The following is a 25128-nucleotide window of genomic DNA, read 5'->3' as shown; positions in this document are numbered from 1 at the left end:
GGGCTGAGAACGACTGCCACTGACATTTCAACACAAACTTTGCTGTTTGAACTTGCCTGTCTCCTGGATTTCAAAGACCAGTGTCTTCATTGCACAACAATGTAAATATAATTAACACTATTGAACTGTACCTAAGAATAGTTAATAAAAAATTGATTTTTGACGCTGTAACTATATGAGTTAAGGAACAATTACAAAGAGCTATAGCTATGTATAGGTAGCTATGTAAAGGTAGACTGTCTGTTATTTCCTGTATCTATATGTCATGTGCATACACGTTGGTAGTCATATCTAAAGAAGACAGATGTCTTTTTGTACTTTACTGTCTCAGATGTTTGTGAAAAGATATTTTTTTGCTGTGCTTTCTTAAGGACATGGAATTTCAGCAATTAATTCCAAGAACAACAAAGGATAAATGCCAATATCTATGCATATAAGGACACTTTAAGGTCCTTCCCTCCCTCCCTCTTTCTTCCTTCCTTCCTTCCTTCTTTCCTTCCTTCCTTATTTGTATTTACCCCCTCCCTCCCTCCCTTCCTTCTTTCTTTCCTTCCTTCCTTCTCTTTTTGTATTTTAAAGAAAAGGTTCATTATATATGGAGAGAATCACAGAATTTTCTCAATGGGAGAGGCCATTAAAGCTTTTTTTCACCACTCAGACTGAGGAAAGATGTTGTATACCATGTCTGGAAAAATAGTAATTATTGAAGCCAAGATTAGAATTCAGGTATTCTTGCTTCTAGGATGACATCCTTTCCAAAATATGCCGCTGCATATAAAGCATACTACAGAAGAAATTGAATTTTCTCTAAAAAACAAAACAAAACGAAACAAAAACAACAAGGCAACGACAACAACAATACTAAACAAACCTGGCGCCCCAACATTGACAATCATGTCAATATGGCTGACAAAACTGAGTCTCAGAATTTCTTCCACACTCGAGATACATCTACCGACTTAATATCTAATCAGTGTTACTGTGTATAGAACTTGTGGGTTTTTTTTTTTTTTTTTTTTTTTTTTTTGAGATGGGGTTTCGCTCTGTCGCCCAGGCTGGAATGCAGTGGCGCTATCTCAGCTCACTGCAAGCTCTGCCTCCTGGGTTCGTGACATTCTCCTGCCTCAACCTCCCAAGTAGCTGGGACTACAGGTGCCTGCCACCACGCCCGGCTAATTTTTCGTATTTTTTAGTAGAGACGGAGTTTCACCGTGTTAGCCAGGATACAGCTTGTGTGTGTGTTTTTAAATTTACATTTATTGTTTGAATAAATTACATATTTATATAGTTCAAAATTCAAAAACTACAAAAGGGTATAAAGAGAAAAGTTTCCCACCTGCCCTTGCTTCTCCAGCCACCTAATTTTCCTCCCCAGAAGTAACCAATGTTATTAGAGTCCTTCTAGAGAATCTTTGCATATACATAAGCAAATCCATATTGATCTAATACCGTTTGACCTTTAGTTTCATGGTTATCAAAGTGAGACACATACAAAGTAACAAATACTGCTTTCTTTGCTCTTGTGCGCATTTTATCCACATCTGTTCCCAGTGACATTCACTAAAGACCAGTTAACTGATAAAGAGACGTGTGCAAAATTGCTTAGCAGATTAGGGCTCAGATTTGCATCTGGTGCCTGGATGGATGTTTACCCAAATTCTCCCTGCAAAAGTGTATGAGGTTGTGTTTCTAATGTTACAGTGGAAAATGTACAAAATTTCAGAGAACATTAATGGGAGGCAGGGGTGGAGAAAGAAAAAGAATGCACAAACTTGGTTATTTTTAGGGCTAAGTTTATTTTTAACTCTTTATTTTGAAAAATTTTGGGCCGGGTGTGGTGGCTCACACCTATAATCCCAACACTTTGGGAGGCCAAGGCGGGCAGATCACCTGAGGTCAGGAGTTCGAGACCAGCCTGGCCAACATGGTGAAACCCCATCTCTACTAAAAACACAAAAATTAGCTGGGCATGGTGGCAAGTGCCTGTATTCCCAGCTACACAGGACGCTGAGGCAAGAGAATCACTTCAACCCAGGAGGCAGAGATTACAGTGAGCCGAGATTGTGCCATTGCACTCTAGCCTGGGGCACAAGAGCGAGACTTCATCTCCAAAAAAAAAAAAAGAATAAGGACAATCTCTTATATAACCACAATACCATTTTTATACCCAAGAAAATTAGCAATAATTGCATAATATATACAATCCATATTCACATTTCTCCAATTTTTCAAAAATGTTTTAAAAACAATTTTTTGCCATGATATCTAATTGAGTATTATGCATTGCATTGGTTATTATGTCTCTTTAATTTCTTTTTGCCTAGACAGTCTCTCCAAACCCTTTTTTATTTTTCCGCATATTTGCTTTTTAGACAAGTCTAGTCCAGTTGCCATGTAAGGTGGTCCACATTCTGCATTTGAATGTGCAAAGGTCTGCTGGTGATGCTGTGGACTGCTTCATATGTCACAACAGGAGGTCTGCAATTTCAGGGTCATTTTTTATTTCAGAGTGGTTGACAGAGAGCTGTCTTCATGTAGAACTTTCTATACCCTCTCTAGCTGGAAACGTGGAAGAGAGGGATGATTATTCTGTAACACAAATATTTCCTACTGAGTCTGCCTACCTGAGGCATCTGTGTAAGTAACTCACGGTGTCAGGCGTATAGCAGATGCTCAGTAAATACTCATTGATTGAATACTCATGTGGAAGATTGTATTTGATTTGTCCTTTTTCTGTTCCTATCAGACAGTTAATAAAGAGAGACAGGAGAGCCTAGAAAGAAGAAATTGGCAATTTAAAAATGTCCTAGTCGTTGATTGCTGTAATACCTCCCACCAGGTTCAGCATGTTTAGAAACCCTTCAGAGCTGTAGGAAACACGTGGGAAAAAAAATGTACTGTACTTGCACTAGTTCATATTTCATGGCTAAGAAAAATACAAGCCGTTCTTTTTGTCTGTTCTGTTGTAAAACAGCAATGGTAAAGTCCAAGCTCGCAAGCACGCCTGTGGGAGGTGATAAGGCATCTCTGACTCATGCATACCCGGGAGCTTAATCAGTGCTGCAGCCGTACTCCAGCCCTCAACCACTGCCTTTCTTACTAGGGCTGTTGAAGGACTTTACAAACAGCACTTGAGTTTACAGATATCTTCAATGAGTAACTACTCACTTGAGTCTCCCAAAAAGCCAGTGCACTTAATAGGACATATCTTATTTTTCTGTTTTATAGTTGAAGAAACTGAAATTAAGAGGGGTTACTTGGCTAATATGTATTCAGGCTAGCTACTTGGACCTGCAGTCTTCCCAGCTTAGGCTATGGTGCATTCAGGGATTACTCTTATTGGGACTTACAAACCATATAACCAGGAATAGCAAAATCTAAGTGCCAAACATTTGGCTAATGTTATTTTGGTGGCATCCCATTTGACCTGTGAAGAAATAGAGCTTAGAAAACATGCCCAAAGCCACTCAGTGACATACCACTCTCTCTCATGGCCAGGGCTCAGAGGGAAACACAGGCCTATATGCCTGCAAGGGTTTTTTTTTTTTTTTTTCCTTGCCTGAACTCACTGTGGGGATCTATTCAAGCACATGACATTGCAGGGGAGATGAGCAGCAGAAGCAGTCCTAAGTCACTGACTTCAAGAAGGGTTGAGCCAGCCGGGTGTGGCAGCTCATGCTTGTAATCCCAGCACTTTGGGAGGCCCAGAAGGGTGGGTCACCTGAGGTCGGGAGTTTGAGACCAGCCTGACCAACATGGAGAAACCTCGTCTCTACTAAAAATACAAAAAATTAGCTGAGCGTGGTGGCGCATGTCTGTAATCCCAGCTACTCAGGAGGCTGAGGCAAGAGAATCGCTAGAGCCCAGGAAGTGGAGGTTACAGTGAGCCGAGATTGTGCCATTGCACTCCAGCCTGAGCAACAAGAGTGAAACTCTGTCTCAAAAAATAAATAAATAAATAAAAGAAGAAGCAGCGTTGGGCCACCACTCATGCAGTGAGTTAGTTACCAGCTAAGCACTGCCAAGACTCAGAGTCTTGCTTCTGGTCTGTCCTGTTGACATCTGCATCTCCTGCTTCATAGAGTATTGACACAAGGTATCAAACATTTATAGTTTCCAGCATGCATGAAGCACTATGCTGGACTTGGTGGGCAAAGCAGGCATGAGCCTTTCTTTGTGTGCTTATAGCCTAGAGGGAGGGAGGGAGGGAGGGAGAGAGGGAAGGAAGGAAGGAAGGAAGAAAGGAAGGAAGGAAGGCAAAGGAAAATAAAAGAAAAAAAAAAAAAGAAGTAGAAATAAAAACAGACAAAGTGTCACATAGATGAGGGTAGATTACCACTGTGGTAAGTGCCAGTGAAGAAAGGGGAGCTCCAATGCCAAGCTGTTACAGAGGCCAGAGGAGGCTTCCATGAAGCACAGGCTGAGCTGAGACCCGAAGGCAAAGCAAGGGTCAACTACATACCAGCTAGGTGTGGGAAGAGAGGGATAAAGCTTTCCAGGCCCAAACTGAAGGCCCAGCAGTGGAAGAGATGTTGGCATATTGAGGAAGAAGTCCAGGGGTGCTTCCTAGGTGTTGTCCATGTCTCTGGTCTCACAAAAACTCCACATGCCAGATACATCCTTCCAGAGCTCAAATCTGACCATTCACTCTCCCAACTCAACATGGCCTAGGAATACTTCCTATCCTGGCTGTTCTGATGAATTCTCTATAGAGCTTTAAAAAATACAGACATCTGGGCTCCATTCCAATCTCCCGAACCAGCATCTGTGTAGTCTCGAGCAGTAGCAAGCAGCAGCATCGCATGGGAACTTGGAAGAAAAGGACACTCTCAGCCTACCCCTGACCTCAAAATCAGAGACGCTGAGAGTGGGGCTCAGCAAACTGTGCTCTAACAGGTCCTCCAGGAATTGATTCAGGCTAAATTTTGAGAACCATTGCTTTAGAGGAAAGACCAAGGGCAAAAGTTGCTATGAGGTTCTAATATAGCCTGTCTACAGAGACAGATTTAAGATCTGGTTCAGGATTACACTGAGGCTCCTTAATGGGGTGACCATGGCCCTTGATGATTGGGCTGGCTCCTCTCTCCCACCTTACTTTTTACCCCATCCTCTATCATTCCCTCATCTCGAGCTCTGTGCTCCAGCCTCTCAAAACTCTTGGTAGTTCTCCAAAGGGCACTAGCTCTCCCTCCATTCCATTGCACATGCAGCTTCATCCTCCTGGAACTTCTGTGCATCCACCCAACCGGTATTCCCTGATGCTATCCCCATCCCTTCATGCAGTTACCTGACCCTAAGACCTAAGCCTCAGTTTAGATTCAAGAACTTCCTACAGGAAGGCTTTTATGATCTCCTAACACAATGTAAATGAATGATGTATCTTCCCCTATTATAATAGTTTTCACTCTATATTAAAATCACTCATCCCTCTGCTACACTGAAAGTGAGGTCCACCTACACCCTTCTGCCTCCCAGAGTGGGGACTTGGTCTTTGTGTTTGAAACAGTAGAGGCGCCGCAGATACTTAGGGAGTGCATGCCAATAGTACTCACCAAAACAAATTTCAAAAGGTGACAGAAAATTATTTTTAAAGAAAATGCATCAATCCATAAGCCACTATCAGGTCTTTTCTAGAACCCACTAGAAAAATGGAGTTGGTTGTGGAGACAGCAGAGTCTAGCGGAAAGTATCACTTTTGGGAATTAGAAAATCTAGTTCAAGAACCGATATATTTACTCAATAACCATATGACACTGGGGAAAGATTTCTATTTCTGTGACTTTGTCTTCTTACCTATAACTTAGGGCTTATAATTTCTGTAGCAGTGTCACAAGATTGCTGTGAGGGTAAAAGGAAGGATAGATAAATATTATTTCTATTACTATGATGTGAAAATAATTTCAAGCCCAAAGATGATAGGTATGTGTTGTTGTTGTATAGGTGTATTGTTTATATAGGATTATCTCAATCTCCTTGAAGATTAACTAGCCTGTTGTGTTATTTTACAGTTTTTATGGAAACGAGCCCTCAAAGATCGCTTTAAATATGTTCGAAGACCCATAGAAGATGATGAGCAAGTGATTAGAAATAAGTGTAAATTTGGACACCGAAGAGGCCAGAAAAGGAAATCTCTTGCTGATATAAGATTTGATGAAATTAAACTTGTCCAGATAAAAGTAAGATTGAATTCATAAATGTTCTGATGACTTGATGGATTGATATATTGATTAAGGAATAATAAATACTACCGTTTAAAATAATTAAAACAAAATGAGATAACTTTTTAAAATTTGAAGTATAGTCAAGAACCAAGAAAGTCTGTTTTGCATGGCTAACAATGAGCATGGTATTTCCAAGAAAAGAATTCCCAAAGCAATTACTAAACATCTCATGTCCAGTTTTTTTTTTACAACCTTCAAAAACGTGGAAAAACCCTTAAGTTCCGAGTCCTTGAATGATTTTTTTTTCTCTTATCCTAAAATGCATCTTATGTTCTTGATGCTCTTATTGCTACAGGAAGTTTTTTAATACTCACATTGTCTGACTTAGGTAGCCTCCGGTCTCCAGGTTTCAGGAAAGAAATAACCCACATGCATGGATACAAAACTCCATCATGGCCTTCCCTTCCCTGCTGGTCCTGAAGCCTTTCCACCCAACCCAGAAGTGGCTGTCGGGAGCTCCAGGCTGAGGGTCCCTGGGAGGGCCTGGAGATTCTTCCCTCAGCAGCTGGGAGGTCACGGGAATTCCAGTTGTCCGAGATCCTGTACATATTCCTTTTCTACCTCAGAGCACCGAAATATCCTCAGAAACAAAAATTTCCCCTGCTATCAAAGTAGATTGAACTCTTTAAGAAGGATGTCTGAACTACCAAATATGAAAGTGAAATCTCTTATCTTCCCAATTCTGTTTCTATCTTAACCCCGTATGAATATGTAAATCCTAACTCTTCACCACAAACATGTTTATATTAGTGAATGTACTTGGTGTAAATATTCTATTTTCTTTTTCATCTGGTGTATTTATTTGACAATAAAAGGGCAAATCACTGAGTCACCTCAGTTTTATTAGTGCTAGTTATAAGATCCATAGGATAGGAATATTTTAAATATATTTTGTAAACCACTCATCCCAGCATCATGCATAATGCAAAACTTGGATGAAAGTATGTACTTTAAATGTCTTATTCTAATTTTCAGTGAGGCTTTCAAAATGATAGGTCAGTTAAGATAACACAATTCTATAACTGTTCTTTGACAAAAAGACAAGACAGCTGAAAGGTGCCCTAAATTTAGTAGTGAAACTTTTTAGAAACTTTGCAAAATTCTAATTACAAACTAAAATTATAAGATAGAATCATATTTATTTTGAAATATTTTATGTTCTTAAAAATCACTTTGTGAGAGGGACCCAGATGGCCGAATAGGAACAGCTCTGGTCTGCAGCTAGCTCCCAGACAGACCAATGCAGAAGGTGGGTAATTTCTGCATTTCCAACTGAGGTACCCAGTGCGTCTCATTGGAACTGGTTAGGCAATGGGTCCAACGCACAGAGGGCGAACAGAAGCAGGGTGAGGCATTGCTTCACCTGGGAAGTGCAAGGAGCCAAGGACCTCCTTCCCCGGGCCAAAGGAAGCCATGAGACACTGTGCTACCTGGCTGGGTTACGACACTTTTCCCATAGTTTTTGCAGTCTGCAGATCAGGAGATTCCCTCGTATGCCTACACCACCAGGGCCCTGGGTTTCAAGCACAAAACTGGGTGGCTGTTTGGGCAGACACTGAGCTAGCTGCAGGAGGATTTTTTCATACCCCAGTGGCGCCTGGAACCCCAGTGAGACAGAACTGTTCAGTCCCCTGGAAAAGGGGCTGAAGCCAGGGAGCCAAGTGGTCTTGCTCAGTGGGTCCCACTCCCATGGAGCCCAGCAAGCTAAGAACCATGGACTTGAAATTCTCACTGCCAGCACAGCAGTCTGAAGTTGACCTGGGACAGTCGAGCTTGGTGGCGGGAGCGTCATCCGCCATTACTGAGGCTTTAGTAGGCAGTTTTCCCCTGACAGTGCTAAGGAGGCTGGGAGGTCTGGGCTGGGCACGGCAAAGTGGCTGTGGCCAGACTGCTTCTCTAGATTCCTCCTCACCGGGCAGGGAATCTCTGAAGGAAAGGTAACATCCAAGCCAGGGGCTTACAGACATAACCCCCATCTCCATGGGACAGAGCACCTGGGGGAAGGGGCAGCTATGGGCACAGCTTCAGTGGATTTAATCCTTCCTGCCTGCTGGCTCTGAAGAGAGCAGCTGATTCCTACAAGAGGGATTCTCCCAGCACAGCTCACCAGCTCTGCTAAGGGACAGACTGCCTCCTCAAGTGGGTCCCTGACCCCCGTGCCTCCTGACTGGGAAAGTCCTGCCAACAGGGGTTGACAGACACCTCATACAGGAGAGCTCTGGTTGGCATCTGGCCAGTGCCCCTCTGGGACGAAGCTTCCAGAGGAAGGAATAGGCAGTGATCTTTGCTGCTCTGCAGCCTCCACTGGTGATACCCAGACAAATAGGATCTGGAGTGGACCTCCAGCAAACTGTAGCAGACCTACAGAAGAAGGGCCTGTTAGAAGAAAAACTAACAAACAGAAAGCAACAACATCAACGTCAACATAAAGGACTCCCACACAAAAACCCCATCCAAAGGTCATCAGCCTCAAAGATCAAAGGTAGATAAATCCACGAAGATGAGGAAAAACCAGTGCAAAAACACTGAAAATTCCAAAAATCATAATTATTCTTCTCCTCCAAATGATAGCAACTTCTTTCCAACAAAGGCACACAACTGGACAGAAGATGACATTGATGACAGCTTCAGAAGGTGGGTAATAACAAACTCATCTGAGCTAAAGAAGCATGTTCTAACCCAGTGCACAGAAGCTAAGAAACTTGATAAAAGGTTACAGGAACTGCTAACTAGAATAATCATTTTAGAGAGGAACATAAATGGCCTGATGGAGCTGAAAAACAAAGCACGAGAACTTCGTCAAGTATACATCAAGTATTGATAGTGGAATCGATCAAGTGGAAGAAAGGATATCAAAGATTGAAGATCAACTTACTGAAATAAGGCATGAAGAAAAGATTAGAGAAAAAAGAATGAAAATGAATGAACAAAGCCTCCAAGAAATATGGAACTACATGAAAAGCGCAAACATACGATTGATTGGTGTACCTGAAAGTGACAAAGAGAATGGAACCAAGGTGGAAAACACACTTCTGGATATTATCCAGGAGAACTTCCCTAACCTAGCAAGACAGGCCAACATGCAAATTCAGGAAATACAAGAGAAAACCACTAAGATACCCCTCAAGAAGAGCAACCCAAAACACATTGTTGTCAGACTCACCAGGGTTGAAATGAAGGAAAAAATGTTAAGGGCAGCCAGAGAGAAAGGTCAGGTTACCCACAAAGGGAAGCCCATTAGACTAACAGTAGATTTCTCTGCAGAAATCCTACAAGCCAGAAGAGAGTGGGGGCCAATATCCAACATTATTAAAGAAAAGAATTTTCAACCCAAATTTCATATCCAGCCAAACTAAGCTTCATAAGTGGAGGAGAAATAAAATCCTTTACAGACAAGCAAATGCTGAGGGGTTTTGTCACCACTGGGCCTGCCTTACAAGAGCTCCTTAAGGAAGCACTAAAAATGGAAAGAAAAAACTGGTACCAGCCACTGCAAAAACAAACCAAAATATAAAGACCAATGACATGATAAAGAAACTGCATCAACTAATGAGCAAAATAACCAACTGGCATCATGATGACAGGATCAAATTCACACATAACAATATTAACCTTAAATGTAAATGGGCTAAATGACCCAATTAAAAGACACAGACTGGCAAACTGGATAAAGAGTCAAGACTCATCAGTATGCTATATTCGGGAGATCCATCTCATGTGCAAAGACATACATAGGCTCAAAACAAAGGGATGAAGGAATATTTACCAAGCAAATAGAAAGCAAAAAAGAGCACGGGTCACAATCCTAGTCTCTGATAAAACAGACTTTATGCCAACACAGATCAAAAAAGACAAAGAAGGACATTACATAATGGTAAAGGGATAAATGCAACAAGAAGAGCTAACTATCCTAAATATATATGCACCTAATACAAGAGCACCCAGATTCATAAAACAAGTTCTTGGAGACCTGCAAAGAGATGTAGACTCCCACACAATAATAGTAGGAGACTTTAACACCCTACTGTCAATAATAGACAGATCAACGAGTCAGAAAATTAACAAGGATATTCAGGACTTGAACTCAGCGCTGGACCAAGTGGACGTAATAGATATCTGCAGAACTCTCCACCCCAAATCAACAGAACATACATTCTTCTCAGTGCCACACAACACATATTCTAAAATTTATCACATAATTGGAAGTAAAACTCTCCTCAGCAAATGCAAAAGAATGGAAATAATAGTCTTTCAGACCACAGTGCAATCAAATTAGAACTCAGGATTAAGAAACTCACTAAAAACTCACTGTACAACTACATGGAAATTGAACAGCCTGCTTCTGAATGACTACTGGGTAAATAATGAAATGAAGACAGGAACAAAGATGTTCTTTGAAACCGGTGAGAACAAAGACACAATGTACCAGAAGATTTCAGGCAAATATTCCTGACAAACAACAATGCAAAAATCTTCAATAAAATACTGGCAAACTGAATCCAGCAGCACATCAAAAAGTTTATCCACCACAATCAAGTCAGCTTTATCGCTGGTATGCAAGACTGGTTCAACATATGCAAATCAATACACATAATCCATTACATAAACAGAACCAATGACAAAAACCACATGGCTATCTCAATAGATGCAGAAAAGACCTTCAATAAAATTCAACATCCCTTGATGCTAAAAACTCGCAATAAACTAGGTATTAATGGAACATATCTCAAAATAATAAGAGCTATTTATGACAAACCCATAACCAACATCACACTGAATGGGCAAAAGCTGGAAGCATTCCCTTTGAAAACCGGCACAAGACAAGGATACCCTCTCTCACCACTCTTACTCAAGATGGTATTGGAAGTTCTGGCCTGAGCAGTCAGGCAAGAGAAGGAAATAAAGAGTATTCAAATAGGACGAGAGGAAGTCAAATTGTCTCTGTTTGCAGATGACATGATTGTATATTTAGAAAATCCCATCATCTCAGCCCAAAATCTCCTTAAGCTGATAAGCAACTTCAGCAAGTTCTCAGGATACAAAATCAATATGCAAAACCAACAAGCATTCCTATACACCAATAATAGACAGACAACCAAATCATGAGTGAACTCCCATTCACAATTGCTGCAAAGAGAATAAAATACCTAGGAATACAACTTACAAGAGACATGAAGGACCTCTTCAAGGAGAACTACAAACCACTGCTCAAGAAATAAGAGAGGACACAAAGGAAAGGAAAGACGTTCCATGCTCATGGATAGGAAGAATCAATATCGTAAAAACGGCCATACTGCCTAAAGTAATTAATAGATTCAATGCTATTCCCATCAAACTACCAGTATTTACAATAGCAAAGACTTGGAACCAACCCAAATGTCATCAATGATAGACTGGAGAAAGAAAATGTGGCACATATTCACCATGGAATACTATGCAGCCATAAAAAAGAATGAGTTCATGTCCTTTGCAGGGACATGGATGAAGCTGGAAGCCATCATTCTCAGCAAACTAACACAGAAACAGGAAACCAAACACACCGTGTGTTCTAATTAGTAAGTTGGAATTGAACAATGAGAACACATGGACACAGGGAGGGGAGCATCACACACCAGGGCCTGCTGGGGGTGGGGGACAAGGGGAGGGAGAGCATGAGGACAATTACCTAATACATGTGGGTCTTATAACCTAGATGACAGGTTGATAGATGCAGCAAACCACTGTGGTACATATATACCTATGTAACAAATCTGCACTTTCTGCACATGTATCCCAAAACTTAAAATGAAATAAAATAAAAATCACTTTGTAAAATAACAGCATTACATTATGCATAAGTTGCTTTCCTCAAACATTTGATTTTCAGTAGAATAAAGGTGGAGTTCCTTTCAATTCAGTTTTCCCTCTTTTTCTATGAGGTATTCCCCACCAAAATTCAATGGAATTGATGAATGGTAAAATCAATTGTCCCCAGCCTTAGAACTCAAGGGTCAGTCCGTGGGATCAGAGGTCACACCCCTGGACACGAGTCTAAATGCAAACCCCTCTCTTGTGTTGACACATCATCTTTGAACCAGCTTGTACACTCACACTTTCTGTCCCTTCTTCATGGAACTACACTCTTCGTGGTTTTTCCTTTCTAGCCCCCAAGACATGCTTGAATCCTAAGATGAACCCTGCTGTGGTCAATCCAGGGCCCTTTGCTACAAAATGAACAGAAAATTGAATGTATTGAGGTTAGCAGTTAAAGGGCAACGGAATTTAGTTTTGACCTTCCTGCCAGCTAAGGCTAAAAAAAAAAAAGATGATAGGGTGGTCATTGTTGACATCTGCAGAGACAACATTTTTGCTGGCAAACAAATCTAATTGTTAAGGATTTAACTTTTCTCCCCCTTACAAATAGTGCAAATTGCTGATTCTTTGAAGACTATAGCCTCTCCGTTTATGCTCTCACGTCTGTAAAGCAAAAAGGTTTAAAGGTTGTGAAAACTATTGATAGTGGAATATTACAGAAACACTCTGTCTCTGTATTTTGTATGCTACATGGGGATTAAGCAAATGTACAAACGCTAAGAAGTGTGTTTATTGGGGGGGGGCTCCATCCTTTGAATTTATCTCATATAATTTTATTTTTCAGAGTGATTACCAACATTATTTTTAATCTCTGGTTTGAACTTCTTCCGTTGATAGCTCCTTTGTAATGTCTTTAAGAATGCTGAGCCAGGCACGGTGGCTCACGTCTGTAATCCCAGCACTTTGGGAGACTGAGACGGGAGGATTACTTGAGTCCATGTGTCGTATATATTGAAAGCAGCCTGGGCAGCACAGTGAGACTCCCTCTCTACAAAAACTAAACAAAATTAGCCAGGTGTGGTGGCATGTGCCTGTAAGTCCCAGCTACTCGTGAGGCTGAGGTGCGAGAACTGCTTGAGCCGGGAGGTTGAGGCTTCAGTGAGCTGAGAATGCACCACTGCACTCTAGCCTGGGAGACAGAGCCAGACCCTGTCTCAAGGAAAAAAAAAAAAAAGATTTTTGAACATTAAAAATGTTTTAAGACACACTTGGGTAACTCTCATGTTTTAAAATTTTTTAACTGAGCATAATATTTTTATAACACAGAAAAAAATTATTTCCTATGCTGCAGAGATGGAAAATGTTGATGCAGGCAAGATACAGGGGTCTGGCCATTCACTCAAAGGCAAGAAAGTGGGTGTGGCTAAACTGGAGGAAGATCTTGGGAAGGGGTAAATAAAGGAAGAGATTTTCTTTTGTTTTGCTTAATTTTGTTTCTGTTCTTTTTTCTTTGGTTGTCTGATGGAATTTACCAAAGAATTGAAGGTAGACGTCTCAATGAAAGAAGGCAGATTTTTTTTTTTTTTTTTTGAGACAGTGTTTCACTCTTGTTGCCCAGGCTAGAGTGCAATGGCGTGATCTCAGCTCACTGCAACCCCCGCCTCCCAGGTTCAAGAGATTCTCCTGCCTTAGCCTCCTGAGTAGCTGGGATTACAGGTATGCACCACCACGTCCAGCTAATTTTTTGTATTTTTAGTAAAGATGGGGTTTTGCCATGTTGGGCAGGCTGGTCTCGAACTCCTGACCTCAGGTGAGCTGCCCACCTTGGCCTACCAAAGTGCTGGGATTACAGGCGTGAGGCACTGTGCCCGGCCAGGGTGGATTTCTTAGTCCCGTCACATGGGCTTCCACAGGTAGCACCACCTGTGAGTCAATACACCTGAGTTCCTCATGTCCCACTGCTAGAAAGACTTATCATCGTGTTAGATAGATATCTTTGCTTGTCAGAATCCCACATTGTGTTCCCAGACCAATCTTGCAAAATGCTGAGTATTTTGCAATGCTTAAAAATGCCTTTCCAATCTCAGTACCTCATGTGGCTACATGTATGGTTGTGCAGTCAATGCAGCAGCTGTGCCATCTCTTCTTATGCATCTTTTACTTTTAGGTCCAGAGAGTGTATAGCCCCATGAATTGATAAATCGGCTTTCTTTTCTTAAGTGTCTTTTACTGTACCTCATTGTGTATTTATAAACAGATATAATTAGATTCTCAAAACAGTACACTTAACTGAGTAATTTCATAAGTTGCTGACAGTCTCTTGTTAAAATGATGAAAATGTTGGATTTAAAAGCTTAGAGGACTTGTGTGGAACTGCATGGCAAAGTAAGATTGTACTTTATACAGTAGTTTTTTTTTTTTTTTTTTTTTTTTTTGTCATAATCCTTAAGTGTTAAAGTTGAATGAATCAAACTCCTTACTTCATGGCACATTATCACTGTTGCCCTGTGCTGGATCTTTCTCTGGTTTTATTATTCCTTTCTGTCCCCATTTCTATCTGCCTTTCTCCACACTTCTGACTGTAGGGAACCATTTTAAAGCGTTTCGTATGTATTTTTTGTTTGTTTGTAAATGTTCCAGAATGTGTTCTGTCATTTGGGATTCATGTGTATTTGATTTAACATAAATGGAGATTTTTTACCTCATTCAATTTCACCTTTTAAACTGACACTCTTTTAAAGATTCATTTGTGTATATTTCAAGTCCATTGATTTTAACCATTATAGAGTACTCTTGCCTCAAGTCCTGTTCCCACTACAAATTGCACCGCAGAGAACACTGTTATACAAACCTGGTTATGAAGCTGTGTGTCCTTTCTTTGGGTTGCACATCCAGAAGTGGAACTGATGGGGCTCAAGACACGTGTGTACTTAATTTGACCAGTTGCTCTTCAAAAGGACTTTGCTAATCTCACTCCCACACCAGTGCAGATCCCTGTATTCCAGCCAACGCCTACCATTATCTAGCCTTCAAAATGCTGCCAAGACTAATAGGTATAAAGTATAATTTCATTCTTGTTGTGATTTACATTTCCATGGATTACTGAGTCTGGGCATCTCTTCACGTGTGTGTTAGCCTTTTGCATCTCTTCTAGAAAATTACCTCTTTAGATCCATTGCCTGTTTTCGAATGGGTTTGCATCTTTTTCTTGTTGATTTGTAGACTGCAGTCTTTCCCATGCCCCAAGTCACAAAGTTTCTCCCTTATTCTTTCTTCCATTATGTTTGTAATTTTAACTTTCATGTTTAAATCTTTAAGTAATCTGCAGTTCATCTTTGATAGACCAATGGAATAAGAAAGAATGCCCAGAATACACCCATGTCTATTTGGGAACTTAATGCACAATAAAAGTGGCACCATAAACCCATGAAGAAAATGGGCTGTTTTGTAACTGGTGTTGAGAAAGTGGTTCATTATATGGAGAACAGCATATACAGCCTGTTCTTAAGCCATTGTATATTGCATTTTCCACTAGTGTTTATTACTTAGTACCACTTAGTGTAGAGACATTTTTTGTTGCCCAGTGGAGGATATGCTGTGCCAGGGGAGTCCCTCAGTGGAGAAGATTCTGTGTGGGTTCATCCTCATTTTCAGAAGAAGGAGAAGAGGGAGTCCTCTTAAACCATCCCCCAGGACCCCCTTGTAGCATCTGCCCTCTCACAGAATGACATCCTGGGCTGTGGTGCCACAAATGGAGGGAGTGTTGAACCAAAAGAAGGTTCTGAGCATCGGCCAGCACAGGGAGCACCAGGACAAGCTCTGCCTAGCCCTTGGGGGAGTATCCTGCTGTAACTGGATGGAGATGGACTGGTGGAAGGATCCTGCTCTTACTATCCTGACCTTAGGATGAAGGAGGTCGTATCTGGTCTACATGGGGCATGGGACCTTGGATCCCCATGTCATCACAGCTTGATGTTGATCCTTTCCTTGGGGATCTCTTCATCAAAAAAATTCCCTGGTGGTCCTCTTGGCCTCTGTCAAATGCCCCATTTGAAGCATCAGGATGTAAACATACTTACCGAAATGCTTAACTTCTTAATACTTTCTTGACTAATGCATGCATTTTCTTTTCTTAATTACTAAAGTTTCTTTCAGCCAGTAGAGCTATCAGACTATTATCATAAACTTTTTGGCCATGAAAAAAAAAGCTGACATTGATAATAGCCAGCGATTCTTTAAAAATTTTCTGAAAAAAATTTTGACTTGTACTGTATAGGTGTCTAGCTCTTTACATTTATGGCTGATCTTTTCAACTACTTTGAAAAGTTTCTTCTCTGTCTTTATGGGGTAAATTCACTCTAAATTTGATATTTGGTGAAAATAATTTTGTTTTCTTGAAGCAGAATACAAAGGATGTAAATACCATTTACATCTCAGCTGGAGCTTTTGCTTATCTCTTTCTGTGTTTTTTGTTTGTTTTTGTTTTGCTTTGTTTTGTTTTCTAACTGCAATGGAGTTTTCTTGATTTGGAGGCTTTTAATGTTACGTAGGTGGATAGATTATTTTATCTTTGTCAGTTAGTTTAGTCTACATTTGGTTTCTATTTTGCTTTAAGAGTTTTAAATAAGTAACTTAGTCCTATTAGTTTCTTCAAATTTTCTTTTAATGTCATCTGCTGAGAGGTCTACATTTTATGATGTATTCATTACTTCTGATTTCAAGTTCCTACAATGTATGTTGTCTTCTCCAGAAACAACAGTTGTTTGAGGTTTTTAGCTTCTTGTTTATCATATTTCTAGTAGTTTTATTTATCATTGAAAGTGAAGTATTGAAGTCTCCAACTATAATTCTGGAATTGTCTATTTTTCCTTTCAGTTCTGTCAGTTTTTGTCTCATGGTTTTGGGGGCTCTGGTGTTAGGTGTATATAAGTTTATAATTGCTATATCTTCCTGATGTAACCCTCCTGGCCCTGTTACTTACCAGTGTAACCAATTCTTTCCCTTTGTACAATCAGCAGGATTGTACTTCTCCACCCCCTTGAAGTTAGGTGTGGTCACAAGGCTGGCCAATGAAATGTGAGCAGATGTGACATGCGCGTTAAAGATCCAGCATACAATTCCTCATTTACCTCTTTTTTCAGTGACAATTGACAACATTCTAGATGATGGAGCCATGTCCTTGGGTAAGGAGGATTAGGAGCAGGGCCCCAAGATGGGCATGTCACATGTGTGATAAACTTTTGTCACTATAAGGTGTGGGGATTGTCAGGTGCAGCAGCGTAATCTTGCCTGTTGCAGATAATACCAGGGACTCCAAACACACTATGTCAAGCATTGGATCCACTTCTCTGTGATTCTCCTGTGCCTGTGCTGGCTTCATGAAGCAATGAAGGCATTTTTTGAGGATCAGGCTAGTCCTGCCATCCTCCCTTGTGAGTTTACAATCTATGTCCTTGTACCATCTTTAGCATGGGGAAATATATGAGAGTTATTGCCATTTGTTATAATAAGAACACTTAGAACATAGGGAAAAAATGATTTTGTTTTAAGTAAAAACACCTAATTTTTATTTTTACAGCTAATTTATTTGAAGATTCTTTCTAGGCCCTCAGTACTAGGAATAGATTGTCTCTTTTGTGAATTTAATTTTAAGGACATTTCTCTAAGTCTGAAACATAGAGGAAAAAATACCTAACATTTTACCTCATTCTGATATGACATATTCTATCAAATATATACTGGAACAACATGGCAATTTCTTTAGAGAGGATAACTTGTGCCTCTTATTTTTTTTTTTAACCTACTTTATGTGTAGGATACTGATGCATGGATTTGATAAATGCTTTTAGGATGTTCTTGTATTCCATAGTCTTCCACATATTTGCTAAATAAGTTAGTTAATTAACTACTAGGTGTTAAATTATTAACACTATACCTATAATTCATTAGTCTCTTAAAACATTTTATTTTCCTACTTATTGGGTACATATATATCCTATAGCTTTGAAAGCTATGAAATAGCTTTGTGTGTTAGATTTCTTTGGCTTAGAAATAAAATATAATTAAAGTTGTTCAAAAACTACCTAGTGAGTCAAATGTTAAGAATATTTACTAAGTTTCTTTGGATTTATCTTATGACAGTTACTGTTGTTTTTTTACTAGGCCTGACACATAATGATTTATTGTATAAATACTAATTATTTTATAGCCTTTTCCACAGATGTTTCTCTCATGATAGAAAATTGAACAAGACAGCAAAAGTTGAAGAAAAATCTTGACACTTAATTTCATTCTACATAGAGTGCAATTACTGTCATTAGCGGGTGGCATATTTACTAATACTGCAAAATTTTACAAGTAAGCTGCACACTTGGAAACATGGGGCAAGGTTGCGTGGGTGAAACTCTGCCTGCTGATTGACTGAGACACATGCCTGAATGCTAAGCTAAGCTACTGTTCAAGTTCCATAGGGGGTACATCATTTCCAAGTCAACACTTGATGACAATAGAATTGGAAATGAGGATGACTGGGATTTGGTATGAGGAAATCCCTAGTACCTAACACCACACTGTCCAATAGAAATATAATATGTGCTGCTTATGTAATTTTTAATTTTCTAGTAGCAGAAACTTTTAAAAAGTAAAAAGAGGCAAATGGAATTAATGTTAATAGTAGATTTAACTCACTATATGCAAAATATTATTTCAACACGTAATCATTCTAAAAAACTGTTAATGAGATATTTTACATTCTTTTTTTGCATACTAAATATTTGAAATACAGTGTTTGCAGCTTACATTTCAATTTGGGCTATCTCTGGCGGGGGGGAAAAAGCCAGGTTCAGTGGCACATGCCTGTAGTCCCAGCTACTTGGGAGGCAAATGCAGGAGGATTGCTTGAGCCCAGGAGTTAGAATCTAGCTGGGCAACAAAGCAAAACCCAGTCTTCTGTTAAAAAATAATAAAAATGACAATAAAAATTGTTAAAAATTAGAAATATCAATTTGGGCTAGTCACATTTCAAGTGCTCAGAAGCCACACGTGGCTAGTGGCTGCCATACTGGACAGCTGAGACAAATACACCCTTTGGGTAGTTAGAGAATGAGTGAGATGACAATCTACAGAGAACATTATAGTCAGCAGGGAGTATGTCCAGTTATTTGCTGGTGATGTTCAGAAGCTACGGTCCACAGTCTTAGGTATGGAACCTTGATTTACATAGTGCCTTTAAAGTAGATTTTTCTTAGGGTATTTACAAGAATTATTCAGGGACCAGATGCAGTGACTCATGCCTGTAACCCCAGCACTTTGGGATCTGAAATGGGAGAATCCCTTGAGCCCAGGAGTTCAAGACAAGCTTGGGCAACATGGCAAGATACCTTTTTCTTAAAATATTATTTTAAAGAGAATTATTCAATTTTCATAACACGATACTCTCTTTGTAAACTTATTCAGATTGTGGGATATAGAACAAAGTTATCTTTATCAAAGTCAAGATGAGTTTTTATTCATTTCTGGGAGATAAAAAAAGCTATAACTACATTTTTAACTATGCCGTCTTACTACTTCAAAAGCAGTCTCATTCTTCCGTTGAAATCAAACTTAGAAATATTCTCCTCCTTATTTCTGTTCCAGCTGTCAGCTTAAACTAAAAGTTGGCTATTACAACCAACTCTCTGGGAGCTTAGGTTGCTGTGGTGTTGGAGTAGAGAGACCACTCTATGTTGCCAAAACTGGTGTGGTAAAGGAAGCGTAGCATACACTCGTTATACAATTTGTTTGGCTGTAACTCAGGTTAATGTTCTGGTTAATTTATGCTGATTCCTCTAAAGTCACACATCTCACAGGTGAGTCCTACATTTCCCTTCAGTGTATTTCTTGGCCTGAAGTGATCTCTTCCCTGCTTCATGTCTTCTTCCATTGATTCTTCCTTGAGCACGGCCCTCCATTAACTTTCTCTACTGAGACAGACATCTTGAAGTCAACAGTCAGCAGCTGTTTCCAGCTGCTGTTCTGTAAGATTCAGACATTTCTTACTCACTAGTTCCCTCATTTCAATGTGCACTGTTAAAGAAATCAGCCTGTTAGAGAAGTGGGGAACTACCCTAACAGAAACCTCAACACCTGGGCATCTCTGTGCTTGGAAAAGTCACTTCCCTTTGAGGTTCTCAATTTGCCCATCAGTAAAGTGTGAGGCATGGACTAGGTGATTTCTAAGTTCTTTCCAGCTTTAATAATACATAAATCATTAACAGTATATCTAACAATATATAAATCTAATAATATGTAAATCATTAAAATGGTGAGAATTTTAAATTCTGATGTAGCCTTCTAATAATTAGGAAAATCACTTCGGTCTAGAATACAACCCACCAACACTGTGTTAATCCCATCAGTCTGATCAGGTGGAAGCTCTCTAGAAATGTTATTTTCATGATTGGGTAAGAGTTTTGGAGGAAGTAGTACATTATATACACAGTAGTATTTAAATGTCAGTATCAGCAATTATATAACTTCTGTATTTCAGTAGATGAAAGAAAGCTGTTTAATTAAAACATTTTTTCTGTACTTTAAAAAATTAGAATGTTTTCTACTTAAGAAATTGTCATTCTGTGCATTTGAGACATACAGAAGAAAAAATATATATAACATATATGTAGTTTATGAGACAAAATAAACACTGTTAATCCAACATTTAACTTTAAACTAGAACACTGCCTGCACCATTGTGTGTGCCTGAGTTTTCCTCCCCTCTCTCGTTACCTGCCTCTCCAACACCACCGGCCTCTAGAAGTAATCACTACTCTGAATTTTATGTTTATCGTTCACCTGTTTTTAAAATAAATGATATTGTCACATATGCATAGATTCTTAAGGGATATATTGCTTAGTTTTGCTTTTTTCTTTCAAGCACATATTTTATTTGAATAAATCCTCTGAGGTCCTTTTTTTTTTTTTTTTTTTTTTTTTTTTTGAGACGGAGTCTCGCTCTGTCGCCCAGGCTGGAGTGCAGTGGCCGGATCTCAGCTCGCTGCAAGCTCCGCCTCCCAGGTTTACGCCATTTTCCTGCCTCAGCCTCCCGAGTAGCTGGGACTACAGGCGCCCGCCACCTCGCCCAGCTAGTTTTTTGTATTTTTTAGTAGAGACGGGGTTTCACCGTGCTAGCCAGGATGGTCTCGATCTCCTGACCTCGTGATCCGCCCGTCTCGGCCTCCCAAAGTACTGGGATTACAGGCTTGAGCCACCGCGCCCGGCCGTGAGGTCCATTTTTATGTTCAACAGTTTAAAACATATACAAACAAAACTTGAAAGTAGATGAAGATCTGACATATCTGAAACTTAAAGTTTTTTTTTTTTTCTTTTCACCACCTTCCACATTTTACATTTGAAACTCCTTGGCTTCGTTGACAATCCATTATCCTGGTTCTCCTGCTCCTATAATTTTCTCCCTTTCTAGAAATCTAAATCTAGATAATTTATAAGAAATATCAAATCTGTATCTCTGCATTCACAAGTTTCCTAGCTATTCTTCCAACCTCAATTAAAAGATTTCATTGCCTTTAAGTCCCAGCTTTAAATCCCGGCCCTCTATGGTTTTCCACAATCTTCAGATTCGCTCTACTAAACTTTCCCGTAACATGCTCTGCCCTTCCTGTCTCTCCACCCAGAACTGTCCTTCCTTCTTTCAAATTCTATTACCCCTTAAAATCTGATCAGTTCCTCATCTTCCACGAATTTTCCTTCACTACTCCAGCCTAAAACAAATTCTAGTTTTGCTTGTTTTTGAGGTTTACAAAATGATATGAAAACTATATGTTATCTTTGATAAGTTCCTTTTTTTCGCCCAATGCAATGTCACTGGAATTCATCCAGGTTGTTCAGTTGAGTGTAGTTTATTCGTTTTCCTGTTGGTTTAATCTATTGTGACAGGCAACCAGTTTATTTGGTTCTTCTCTTCTTAACAGATATTTGATTTGTTTCCAGTTTTGGCTGTTATGAACTATGCTGCTGTGATTATTCTTGTATGTGTGTCTTGAAGCATATGTGAAAGCTTTTTTCAAGGATTTATACTTAGGAGTGGATTTGCTGGCTCACTGGCTCACAGGGTGTGCAGATATTCAACTTTATAAGACAGTGCCAAATTATTTTCCTGGATGATTAAGCTCCCTGAGCAGCACTTGTTAATCATCTGATTTCTTTTCCACTCACCCACCCCCATGCAATGCTACCACCCCACTTCCAATCTATTGGGAATAAAATGGTACCGTGTTTGGTTTCCATTTCAGTTATGTATGAGGGTGATCATCTTTTCATATGTTTATGAAATATTCATGTTGCCTCCTCTGTAAAGTGTCTGTTCATGTCTTTTGCCTATTTTTCTATGAGGCTGCCCTTTTTTTCAATTTACTTATAAAAATCCTTTGTATATTCTGTATTCTACTCCTTTTCTAATTAAATCAGTTCCAAATATCTTCTCACAGTTTGTGCCTTGCCTTTTAAATTTCTTTCTGGTGTCTTTTGACAAGGAAAGACAAGGTTGCAATTTTAATGTAGTTAGAGTAATCAGCCATTTATCTTATGATTAGTGCTTTTGAGGCAGGAGAATAGGGTCTGGAGGCAGGAAGCCTAAGGCCAATTTGCACCAACTTCCTAGAACTGAATCAAAAGAAAAACCCCAATTTACCATGCCCAGGTAACAAAGGGGTCAGAGGCTACTCCCTTTGCAACCTCCCACCCGCCTCTGTGTGGCAGATGAAAAATGGAAAGTCATCTGTATTAGTCTGTTTTCACACTGATAAAGACATCCTGATAAAGGTATCATGATAAAGACATCCCTGAGACTGGGCAATTTACAAAAGAAAGAGGTTTATTGAACTAACAGTTACACTTGACTGAGGCGGCCTCACAATTATGGCAGAAGGCAAGGAGGAGCAAGTCACATCTTCCGTGGATGGCAGCAGGCAGAGAGAGAGCTTGTGCAGAGAAACTCCCATTTTTAAAACCATAGGATCTTGTGAGACCCATTCACTATCATGAGAACAGCACGAGAAAGACTTGCCCCCATGATTCAATCACCTCCCATCTGGTCCCTCCCACAACACCTGGGAATTAGGGGAGCTACCAGATGAGATTGGGTGGGGACACAGAGCCAAACCATATCAATCTCTGATTGGTCCCCTCTTGCAACCAATCAGGCTGGTAGCAGGCCTAGTCTTCATTTGCATTGGGATATGACTTTGTTACTTCACTTCAGCCTCTGGTCCCTTCCCACAACCAATCAGACATTTGCATAGAGTGTAACTTTGTAACTTCACTTCAGTCACTGATTGGTCACCTTCCACAACCAGTCAGACTGGTTGTGGGCCTCTCCTTTATTTACATAGGGTGTAAACTGAGTCACCAATGGGAAACCACTAGAGACTATTTAAAACCCAGTAAATTTTCTTGAGCAGCCAGCTTGAGCCTGCTCCCACTCCATGGAGTATACTTTCATTTCAATAAATCTGTGTTTTTGTTGCTTCTTTATTTCATGGCTTTGTTATGCATTTCTTCCAATTCTTTGTTCAAAACACCAAGAACCTGGATGACTTGTAGTCAAGGCCCTCCACTGGTAATGCTTTTAAAAAGGAAATCCTTTCTTACCTTGAAGTGATAAGAAATATTTCTATATTTTCTTTAAATTTTTTTAAGTTTTTGCTCTTAAAATTTAACTTCTTAAGCCATATGGATTTTTTTTTTCTTATGGATAGAAAATTTTCTTGCACCTTTTAGAAAAGAGTCCTTCTCTTCCTCAGATTTGTGATGCCATCTCTGTTGTTTCCTTGGCTCTGTGTCTATAAGCTCTGCTGTTTTCCACTAGCAAAGTCATCTATCCCTGCATCAATACCAACTTCCTTACTTACATAGCTGTAAAATGGCTTGATACTTTCCCATCACTGCTTTATTATTCTTTAGGAATGCCTTGGTTATTCCTGAGTTTTTTAATCTTTCAAGTGAGTTTTAGAATCAGCTAGTCAAGTTCTGATTTAAAAAAACTTGTGGTTTTCAATAGGTTTGGTATTTTGACAGAAATATCGAATCAACAGCTCTACTTGGAGAAAGATGACTTTCTTACAATATTGAATCTTTCTAGCTGTAAACATAATAGACTATCCATTTATTTAAGTCTCATTAATATTTTATAGTTTCATAATTTTCTTAAAAGTCTTGCACATTTTTTGTTAGTTTTATTCCTAGGTATCTTACAAGTTTTTTTGCAGTTTAATTTTTTTTGCAAAACATAATTGTACAAAATTTTATTTTCTATGTTAGTATGTGTTAGAATATTTATCTTGTATTCAGTTGCTCTGAAAAACTCAGTTGTAACAAATCACATCTGCATAATTTTAAGTTTTCTTTTGAAGAATCACATAATTTATGAATAATGACAATTTTATTTCTGTCTTTTCAATTTTTATATCTTTTATTTACTTATCTTACTACTCTGACTGGAATTTCAGTACAGGCTGAGTAAGAGTATAATAAATCATCTTTGTGTTGCTTCTGATTTTAAAGATTATTCTTTTAAAATTTCACCATTAACAATCATATCTGTCAGGCGCGGTGGCTCATGCCTGTAATCCCAACAATTTGGGAGGCCAAGGTAGCAGATCACTTAAGCCCAGGGGTTCAAGACCAGCCTGGGCAACATGGCAAGACCTGTCTCTATAAAAAGCACAAACATTAGCCAGGTGTGGTGGCAGGGCCCTGTAGGCCCATCTATTGGGACGCTGAAGTGGGAGGATCACTCGTGCCTGGGAGTTTGAAGCTGCACTGAGCTGTGATCACTCCACTGCACTTTAGCCTGGGTGACAGACACAGTGAGACCTTGTCTAAAAAAAAAAAAAAAAAAAAATTATGTTAACTATAGGTTTTTAGGTATATAACTTTATAGGTTTTGAAAATTTCTGTTATTTTGACAAAAGTGTTTTTCTTTAATCATAGATGAATATTATATAAGATACTTTTTCTGCATTATTTGAAATGGTCATGTTTTTTCATCTTTAATTAATGCAGTATATGATGTTTACACGTGTTTAGATAGTCCAAGTAAAATTACAGAACTGTTGTAATT

At 39.4% G+C, this 25128-nt stretch overlaps 1 protein-coding gene across 4 annotated transcripts in view; it reads left to right on the top strand.

The window, feature by feature from the left end:
- LOC105465782 (sterile alpha motif domain containing 3) overlaps positions 1–25128 on the top strand; it is a 66616-nt gene that overhangs the window by 28171 nt on the left and 13317 nt on the right. For all 4 annotated transcript variants that reach the window (XM_071096460.1, XM_071096459.1, XM_071096458.1 and 1 more), the window contains one exon: positions 6009–6176. In XM_071096460.1, the coding sequence (XP_070952561.1) occupies positions 6009–6176 (168 nt within the window). The remainder of the gene's footprint in view (positions 1–6008; positions 6177–25128) is intronic.

Source organism: Macaca nemestrina, chromosome 5, assembly GCF_043159975.1.
Source record: "Macaca nemestrina isolate mMacNem1 chromosome 5, mMacNem.hap1, whole genome shotgun sequence".
NCBI classification, from domain to species: domain Eukaryota; kingdom Metazoa; phylum Chordata; class Mammalia; order Primates; family Cercopithecidae; genus Macaca; species Macaca nemestrina.
The sequence above is the reverse complement of the archived record's forward strand: the minus strand, read 5'-3'. Positions and strand labels throughout refer to the sequence as shown.